We start from the raw sequence: 10372 nt of genomic DNA on the forward strand, positions 1-10372 counted from the left end.
ATTGGCCTAACTTGTATTTTTAACTGGAAAACTTTTATTTGCCTAACCACCTAAATTAATAAGAATGTTCAGTAATGCAATCCATGTATAATGCAGAATACAATATAATTCCTTCTACTTTGTACTTTAAAGTCACAAGGATGACATCCATGTGATAATTATAAAATTTACTCTACATTTTTGAGTTCTCAATCCAAACATATAGATTAGGACAGGTCACTTTATTGCTGGAAACATTCATGGAAGGGCCAGGTTCCTCATAAAGACAATAAGTTTGATTTGGAGTTGGGCAGGCAAGTGCCCTACTCACACCAGCAGAATTATAAGGAGTCAAGAGGCAATCCTTTCTTTCCTTTTAAAGTAGCAAAGGAACAACAGAAGATTGGTTGACTTGTCAGTGGCCCCACATTAGAGTGCATAGCTCATCAGGATCAAGGCTGGCATCTGTGAACAGTTAACTTCATAAGAGCACACTGTGGGCATTACAGATTTCACCCTGGAGTATTTGAAAATACTTTATGCTCAGTTGACAGCCTGTAAGTAACAGTATGCATTCCTTCTCTTGAGTACCCAAGTATAAATCTAAAATGAAGGGGGCTTATTCAGTCTGAAGGCAGAAACTCCTTGCAGCAGTGTTTCCAGAATTTTTCAAAAATAAAGAGCAGCTAACGTCTCTTCAGCTTCTTGGCTTTTCGACGTTTCATTTCTTCTTCTTCACGTCTCATTTCCTCTAAGTCCTCTTGCATACCTAGTCTTAAACTGTTGAAAAACAATTTAAATGGTATTTGTCAATATACATGAGATTACCACTTTAAAAATCAAAAAGTGCAGTTTCACCTGGAAGCTCACATGAACCCTGCTGATGTTCTCAAAAAGCCTCAAGATTTTATTTTTTTTTAACAAACCCAAATTGTAGAAGAAAAAAATCTTACAACAACAAAACGCCTTAATATTTCTATCAAAGTAATAAAATATAAATTTATTTCAAAAGCTTTTTAAAAATAAAGAACAAAGATGATTTACTCAATAACAACATTCAAAAGAACACTTTGTCTGACATTTTATCTAGTTACAGAAGGGGGAAAGAGTTTTAGTTTTGTGGGTTGAGACTGAAGTGAATTATTTACTAATAATAGGTAATAATAATAATTATTAATTAACACTATAAGCAAAGTAATCACAAGTTACCCCTACTGAAAAATTATCATTAGTTTACTATTTGGTAGCCAAACAGGAACCAGGTAGAGGGAATCTAATTTACTGCTACTGGGTCCTCAAAGCCAACAAAGTTAGAAGTTAGCGAGAATGAATCTAATGGAGGAAGAAAAGCACAGCATTTCCCTCACAATATTCAAGGCCTCTAATATTTACTGTATGTTACACATGTGAGGCATGGTAAGCACCTTATACGCATTGTCTTAATCTTCATAATACCTCAATGAGTAAAATAGTGTATTCAAATTTTTACAAATGAGAAAACATTTTAAAAGGTTGTGGAAAAGTTTTAGGATATTTTTGCACAAATGTGTAAAGTTTTATGCTTACCTCTTTGCTTCTTCCTTCTGCTGCTCTTTCCAACTACTCTCCATGTAACGTAAGGCATAATCACTTTCATCTTTGTATCTGAAGAAAGTTGTTAAAAAAATTAAAATTTCTTAAAAAATTACATCCTCTCACTTGAAAAAATCAAAACCTTTATAACTAAATTAAACACATTTAGGATCATTCCTCCTTGCTTAGCACTTCTACAATAGGTAGAAGTGAGTTTCTGCTGCAAAAACAAATTAAATGAGCACTTATTATTCTTAGAAAGCAGCTATTCCCAACTCCAATGTTAATGAAGGTACCAATCCAACAATGCTTCCTCAATTCACTCAATTTATATTAAAATCCTGAAAGCACAATATGAAAATTATTTTATATATGTGAATCTCATTTAGTTTCATGACCATCATGAGGTGGCACAGGACTTTAGGACAGAAGAAACTAAAGTAATTTTATTGATGGTTTGACCAAGAGTTGATAGCTAAGTTACTGACAGCACTAAGATTATATATATATATATATTTTTTAAAGAGAGTCTCCCTATTTTGCTCAGGTCAGCCTCAATTAATGATCTTCCTGCCTCAGTCTTTTAAGTACCAGGGACTACAGGCTTATGTCACTGCACATGGCTCAGATTAGATTTTTAGATCTGATTTTTAATCTAATTCTTCCACTCTAGTAATTTTATTTTTTTAAACTTTTCTCATCTAGGTTTCTAAAGAGGTAGCAAGTACTAATGTAAGGATTGTTCTAGGCTTTATACCCAGCTTCTCAAACTTTAATGTAATTATATATATATGGATGATCTGGAGACCTTATAAAGTAGATTTGGATTCAGTAAGACGGAGGTGAATCCTTAAAGCTGTATCAATGTTATTGGTCCCACACTACTGTCCATGGACCACATTGAGTAGTAAAAAAAAAAAAAAAAAAAATTTAATATTTTGTTTTAGTTGTAGTTGGCTGGACACAATACCTTTATTTTATTTTTATGTGGTGCTGGGGCTTGAACCCAGTGCCCCGCACGTGCTAGGCAAGTGCTCTACCACTGAATCACAATCCCAGCCTCTAGAAGTAAAACTTTTTACACAAAAGAAAAGCAGGTGTCAGATCAGGGTAGATTTCTGACTTCAAAGCCAATTTGTTTTCTTTTTTAAAAAAAAGTCTTAGCCATCTTTGTCTACAACCTGAGATATGAAAAATTGTGCTGTATGTGTAATATGAATTGTAATGCATTCTGCGGTCATATATAACAAATTTTTTAAAAAATGAAAAAAAAAAATCTTAGCCATTTCTTCTTTATTTCCTTCTTTTTTCTTTTCCCTTTTCTTTCTTGGCATTTTGAAACCCAGGGTGCTTTACCATTAAGCTACATCCCCCCAACCCTTCATTTAATCTTCTCTTGAGATAGGGTCTCACTAAGTTGCTGAGGCTGGCCTGAAGCCTGCTATCTTCCTACCTCAGTCTACTGAGTCATTGGGATTAAGGCATGCACCACCACACCTGGCTTTAGTTGGGGAAGAGAAATTTAAAGGCTGAGATTAAAGTCCTGTACTTTGGGCTCAGCCCAAAGCCAATCTATTTCTACTACATGTTCCATTTTCCTTAAATATATATAAGATAACAGATTGAAAAGGGTATTTTTTTTTTTTGGTCCTCATGCAAATAACTAAACTATTCTGGATTCTAAAATATTAAGTGCCCAAAGGGTAATTCTATTCAAAATAACTGTCACCCAAGGCTTTCCAATTAAGCATTACACTCAGTGAATCTACTATTTATTTCTCCCTTATAACATGAATTATTAAAAATAAAAAGTATATCACATTTATCTAAATCTTCTTTAGCCTTACTTTTTTCGGTCATAGCCAAAGATTTCTCGAATGTGCTTGGATATTTCTTCCTGAGGTTCTCCTTCATCTTCAATGAAATCATCCATTTCAGAATCATATTCATCATCATCATCTTCCTCCTCATATCCTCGCTGCCTTTTGTAACTAGTAGGGAAAGGAAGTCTTTGAGGACCTAAGAAGAGAAACCACTATTTAAAGGAACATTAAAACTTTAAATATTAAAATATTACCACCCAAGTTCTATGTAATTTGAGATTCTGAGAAATCATTGACAGTATTCTTAAAAACTAGAGCAAACAGGCTGTCCTTCAGCATGGTATCCTGAAGGAATAGAATTTGCTTGTCCCCTTAAAAGAGCATACTATAGGGATACTGCCACATCAATGATCATAGCAGCACAATTCACAATAGCTAGACTTTGGAATCAACCTAGATGCCCTTCAATAGATGAATGGATTAAAAAACTGTGGCATTTATACACAATGGAGTATTACACAGCACTAAAAAATGACAAAATCATGGATTTTGCAGGGAAATGGATGGCATTAGAGCAGATTATGCTAAGTGAAGCTAGCCAATCCTTAAAAAACAAATGCCAAATGTCTTCTTTGATATAAAGAGAGCAACTAAGATCAGAATAGGGAAGAAGAGCATGAGGAAAAGATTAACATTAAACAGAGACGAGTGGGGGGAGAGAAAGGGAGAAGGGAAACTATGGAAATGGAAGGAGACCCTCATTGTTACACAAAATTACATATAAGAGTTTGTGAGGGGAAAGGGGAAAAAAAAAAACAAGGGAGAGAATTAAACAACAGCAGATGGGGTAGAGAGGGAAGATGAGAGGGAAGGGGAGGGGGGATAGTAGGGGATAGGAAAGGTAGCAGAATACAACAGTCATTAATATGGTATTATGTAAAAATGTGGATGGGTAACCGATGTGATTCTGCAACTTGTATTTGGGGTAAAAAATGGGAGTTCATAACCCACTTGAATCAAATGTATGGAAGATGATATGTCATGAGCTATGTAATGTTTTGAACAACCAATTAAAAAAAAAAAAAAAAAAAGAATTTGCTTGTCCCAAGTTTTTTGCCACTATGGATCAAACCCAGGGGTGCTTGACCACTAAGCCCTAACCCCAGCCCTTTTTCTTATTTTTAATTTTGAGATAGGGTCTCGCTAAATTGCTGACGCTGCCCTCAAATTTATCGTTCTCCTGCCTTAACCTCCCGAGTCACTGGGTTTACAGGTATGCACACCATGCCTGACTTATCCCAGATTTTATCAGAAATGTCTAACTATATTTTCTAGCTTAGCAGTGTCCATACGTCTGGGATTTAAAAGATCAGTAAAATACCTAAAGATGAATAAATAAAAGTTACAAACTGTCACAGAATCATTAACTTTTATTTTTGCCAAATAAGATAAAAGGAAGCACCCTTCTATGTTTGTCACCATAATTTCATTAAAAAATTTTAAGTCCTATATGTACCTATAATCTCACAGGGCAGAGGATTTCTTGAATCCAGGAGCTTGAGGCCAGCATGGGCAACAGACCAAGACTCCATAGCAAAAAAACAAAAATTCAACAGAGTATAAAAGATTCTCAAAATAATTTTTCAAACTGAGTGACTAAACTGACTACAGGAAAAACTCACTCCATTACCTCTTTTTTTTTTTTGCCAAAAGACTCATTAACATCTCTCCTGTCTCCAGATGTAAAAATAAAAAATGTCTCCAGACAATGTGAAATGTCTCCTTGGGGGAAAAGTCACCTGTTGAAAATCAATGACCTAGCTGAATGAGGAAAAACAATATATATTTTTTTCATGGTATTAAGGACTGAGCCCAGTAGCACTCTACCACTAAGTTACATCCCCACTCATTTTCATTGGGTCAGGATCTTGCCAATTTGCAGAGGGGCCTTGAACTTGTGATCCTTTTGCCTCAGCCTCCAGAATAGCTGGGATTACAAGCATGTGCTACTGTGCCCAGTTGAATTAGAAAATTTAAAGGAATTTCATCATTGTTTTCTTTTTCTCCACAGTGCCTAACAAATGCTTTAAAGTAATGCCTGTTAGCATGAAGCAGCTATAACCTAGTAGCTAACAGATGCAACCAATGATTCTGCACCTTGGGACAGCAGATTCCTAAAGCACCAGTGGTTAAGACTTTGATACTACCCATTATAGGGAGAAGAAACACAAGGACAGTCTAAAATAGCTCCACATAATAGGCTCTTAACAAACTTTGACTCAATGAACAATGCACCAAAAGGTTTCAAGATTACAATTACCCTTGATCCCCTGAAGACAGGTCTCTTCAGTGTTCATGAAAAGATTAATTTAACCACTGAACCATATAAGGCATGTGTAGCCCCCTATCTCACAAATCATAAAGCAAGTTTACTGTAGCAGTTAACACAGATAAGTCTCTTTCTAAAGACTTTTCCAAATCACAATCATTAAAGGAACAGGGCAGGCAGACAAAACATTAGGATTCCATCACTACCAGAGTACACTAAAGGGCACATGGAAGGATTTGCAAGGTCCTTGATTATATAACACAAAGTACTCTTTCCAATTTCCTGGGGAAATTGAGAGGCAATTTTACCTTGGGCAGATCTGTAGCCAGAGAGAGCAGGTTTCATTCCATTTATCTGTCCATTGCTGGTTCGGCTAATAATATTCTTGGAAGATATTGTTTCTGAGACAACAGTACACTTGGGCTTTAAAGGGGGACCTGGGCTACTAACTGTTCGCCCAGGTCCTAAGCCGCTTACTGGTCTTCCAGGGCCTGAACTACTGATAGTACGTCCAGCTGGAACAGAGCCACTTATGGATCGTCCAAGCCCACTGACCGACCGCCCAGGGGGTCCTGAGCTAGTCACCGGTTGCCGAAGGTCATGTGGACTGCTTGTAGGCCGTCCAGGGCCTCCAGAACTGCCTACGAGTCTCCCAGAACTACCTGAGACACTGATGGGTCGCCCAGGGCCACTTGAACTGGTTGCAGGTCGTCCAGGGCCATTTGTACCAGTGACTGTCCGCCCAGAAGGATTTGAGTCACTGACTAGCTTCTTGGTCCCACTGGCCGAGCGCTCAGGTCCTGAGCTGGAGCTGCCATTCTGGCGTCTAGGCACAGGGCCAGAACTAAGTATGGACCGAGCAGTCCCTGGGCTGGGTCTCCCAGGGGCTGAGTTGGAGTTGCTGCCTGGCTGCCTGGTACCTGGACTCTTAGCCTTATTGTGTTGGGTGACTGTGGGCCCAGGCTTGGAATGGCTAGGATGAAAAGGGGGAAATTTTTTGGCTTTGTGCTCAGTAGCAGATTTCTGAGTCCCACTGGCAGAAGTCTTTGGGACACTTGGTGAATAGGTGCTAGAGTGGGGCTTTCCAGCCCCATTGAAAACAGGTCTGTCATGACCCTCACGAAGTGAGGGTTGGGAACTATAGCCAGATCCTGCCTTGGTCCTCTCTCCTGGCATGGATTTGGATGAAGACACTGATAAGTGTTTCTCATGGGCTGTGCTGGGTTTGGATTTCTTCTCACTATGAGGAAAGGGCATTCCTTTAGAAGAAGGACGCCTGTCCCCAGAACCTTTGCTAAGTTTTGTGCCCACACTTTCTTTCTGAGAGGGTGCCTTTTTGGACACAGTTGGAGGTAGTTTTGCATCTGTCTCAAGTTTCTTTTTCCTATGCTTTCGTTCCAGGAATTCTCGCTCCCTAAGTTCTTCCGCAGTCATAGGCCGCTCTTCTGATTTCTTCACTACCTTGATCTCCACTGGTTCAAACTGCTTTTTCTCAGCCAGCCTCAGTAAATCAGTGAAGTTCATAGGTGGTGGGGCACTTTTAAGGGGGACCTTTGGTTTGCTTTCAACTTTGGGAGGTACTTGCTCTTCTTCATACTCCTGTTCTGACTCTGCTTGATTGTATTCTAAAAATTCATCCTCTTCTTCCATCTCATACTCTTGTTGTACTGCCTGGCTGGTGTGGCTTTCCACTGCCTGCCTCCTCTTTGACTTTTCCTCAATAGGAATCCCATTGTAACCATGGAAATTATCCTTTGTCCTCTTGGCCATAGCTCTTGCTTTCTTGTCATGTTTGAGCTCAATTCGTTTTTTCACTAGTTCTTCTTTTCTCCTTTTCTCTTCTAAGGCTAAAAAGGACAAAACAAGAACATATTATTTCAAGGTCTCAAGACATCAGTGTGCTCATCTGAAATCAGTAGTTGGCCAAAGCAATGTTCAAGTTATAAATTGAAGATATCTAGGAATCAAATGTGGAAGTCATTTGAAAAGCAGCAATTGAGTCATCTTTACATAATGAGTAGGTAACATATGGGTTTTTCTATATGACTCAGTAAGTGGGAAATTTGGTTTTCTGCTTTAAATACAGAAAACAGGGCCAGACACATGGCACACACTTAAAATCTCAGTGACTTCCAGAAACTCCCAGAGACTCAGGAGGCCAAGGCAGGAAGATTTCAAGTTCAAGGACAGCCTTGGCAATTTAGCAAGACCACTTTCAAAATAAAAAAATAAAATAAAAAGGGCTGGAGATGTAGTTCATTGGTATAGCACCTCTGGTTCAATCCCCAGTACTGCAATAAATACATATATACAAGAAAATGGTTCGTACCAAATAATATACCAAGTTAGGGGAACAACTGGTACCCACTTGTTAATTATAAATCAATAGATACTTATTCAATCTTTTCTTTGTCATTTAAACTACTACTTGAGTTTCATAGTTTTAAAAAGTCCATATTTAAATTTTTTAGATAACACTCTTTTTGAAAATATAACATCCTTATTAATTCAATAAAATACAAAATAAGTAGAAACAGTTTTAGAACCAAGGTTAAATAAGTTAAAGAATGAAGAACTTATTAGGGATTCACTATGGCCAATTAGAAGACATGATCACTAATCCTCAAAAGTTCCTTTTTTTTTTTTTTTTTTAAAGAGACAAGGTCTCACAATGTTGTCCAAGCTGGTCCCAAACTTCCTGGTTCTAGCTATCTCTCCCTCAGCTTCCCAAATAGGTGGGACTCCAGGGCATGCTACTGCACCTGGCTCCAAAAAGCTTTTAAGTAGCAGTAAAAGAAAATTTACAAGTTACCAACATATGAACAAAAGGAAAGCTATAAATAAATTTAATACATACAAACATCCACCCCAAATCCACTACTCTGCTGTTTTTATGAACATCCAGTGTTGCAAATAATATATGAAAGTAGAAGACCTTAATATTAAGACACTTGCCTTTTTGTCTAAGTTCCTCTTCTTTCCTTCTAAGAAAAGCTTGTACAGCTGCTGATTGGACACCTTTAACTTTTGGGTCTTTCTTGGGAGGTCCCACTGCTAAACTATATCTTTTCTAAACATAAGAACAGAGAGTAAAAGTTATAAACAATGCAACTTTAATAGTATAATGTCTAGGGATTGGGGTATAGCTCAGTGGTAGAGCACTTGCCTCCCATGTACCAGGCACTTGGTTCAATCCCCAGAACCTCAAGAACAAATAAACAAAAGCTTTCCTTCAGAGGTAAGCATTCCAAAGTCTAACTTTTCAAACAAACAAAAAAAATTACTACTTTACTGTCTCTCCTGACTTTGCTATTCCAGATGATTTTCTAGTAGGGAGTTATAGCTATGTAGTCTATTTTGCTTAGAACATTGAAAACACTGACTTTTTAATTTGACTATAGGCAAAAGCCAGAGATAAAAACCATAAATAAAAAACATTTCAAAGAATTTTAGGGGGACTAGAGTGTAGCTCAGTGGTAGAGCACTTGACTAGCATGTGTAAGGGCCCGGGTTCAATACCCCTGCACAAGAAAAGAAAGGAAGAAATAAATCTAAACAGAGAAGGACCTGATTCTTTATAACCTTTAACTATAGTGCTACCTCCATTGTCTTACTATACAAACTCAGGACAGGAGACCAGTTCCATCCTAACCCAAGAAAGTGCTAATATTATCCTGGCACAGACGGTATTTCTCTAGACTTTAGTTTTTATGTAACTGCATAAAGAAATGACTAAAAGTAGAATATTAATTTGAATTATGAAAGGAAAAATTTTCATTTTATAAGCATTATTATAAAAGTACTATAAACACAGAACTAATAATTCAGACCAGGGATGAGTCATCTTTAGGACCATTCCACATTATAATCATGGGCCAGGAAATAAGTTTGTTTGTTTTTACAGTGCTGGGGGTGGAACCCAGGGCCTCTCATATGTTAGACAAGCACTCTACTACTTAGATATACTTCCAGCACTTGGATTAAGAATTTAAAGTACCTTCCTTTTGTCTTGTTAGGCAGATGCCAGTTCAAGTATCTCCTGAACCTATTGCTGTGGTAGTAGAAAAGAAACATTAATCTCCTAGAACAACGTGAGCAATTTATAAACCAAAAAAGTATTTCCACAATGTGTATGAAATTGTTAGAGGAAAGCCAAAGGATCAGTGCTTACTATAAAGGCTGCCAAATACAAAGTATCTTGAAACAGGCTGAAGTTGCAACTAAATTAGTCTACCAACAAAGCTACTGGTCAAGGAGGCGCAGGCCCTAATCCAACCTGAAAATCCTGCATGATAGCAATGCTGAGAACTGACACATCCCTGACAGAAATCCCAAAACAGCACCCCAATTTTTTTCCCCAGTCACCTTGGCTGAGACATAATAAGTTCCTTTACTAAGATCCTATTTTTGTAAATTGAATTGTAGACTCTTTTTTTCCTGCCGCAGTCTGGCTGGGCACAATCAGGAGCCACTTGTCAAAAGAAACTAACTTTATTTTTAGAACCACACACGCCAAACAAAACAGCCTCTCAGGAAAAACCCTCAGAGCCTCAACTGCCACCACCCGCTTTCCACAAGCCTCTCTCTCCCCCACAAGCTTCTCTCCACCTCCCACAATCCTCCTGCTCTTGAGGCCGATTGGCTGGGTCACGTGGGCGGAGCCAAAAAA

At 37.9% G+C, this 10372-nt stretch overlaps 1 protein-coding gene across 4 annotated transcripts in view; it reads right to left on the bottom strand.

Moving 5' to 3' along the window:
- Spty2d1 (SPT2 chromatin protein domain containing 1) overlaps nt 1-10372 on the bottom strand; it is a 28006-nt gene that overhangs the window by 6703 nt on the left and 10931 nt on the right. For 2 of the 4 annotated variants that reach the window (XM_015477692.2, XM_048788454.1), the window contains exons 2-6: nt 8659-8773; nt 6012-7550; nt 3399-3570; nt 1546-1623; nt 1-759 (exon numbers count right to left, since the gene is read on the bottom strand). In XM_015477692.2, the coding sequence (XP_015333178.1) occupies nt 666-759; nt 1546-1623; nt 3399-3570; nt 6012-7550; nt 8659-8773 (1998 nt within the window). In that variant the 3' untranslated portion in view covers nt 1-665. Of the gene's footprint in view, nt 760-1545; nt 1624-3398; nt 3571-5963; nt 7551-8658; nt 8774-9700; nt 9755-10372 lie in introns of all 4 variants that reach the window. The other 2 variants (XM_048788457.1, XM_048788456.1) reach the window with 2 other exon arrangements.

This window comes from Marmota marmota, unplaced genomic scaffold, assembly GCF_001458135.2.
Source record: "Marmota marmota marmota unplaced genomic scaffold, marMar, whole genome shotgun sequence".
Taxonomy (NCBI): domain Eukaryota; kingdom Metazoa; phylum Chordata; class Mammalia; order Rodentia; family Sciuridae; genus Marmota; species Marmota marmota.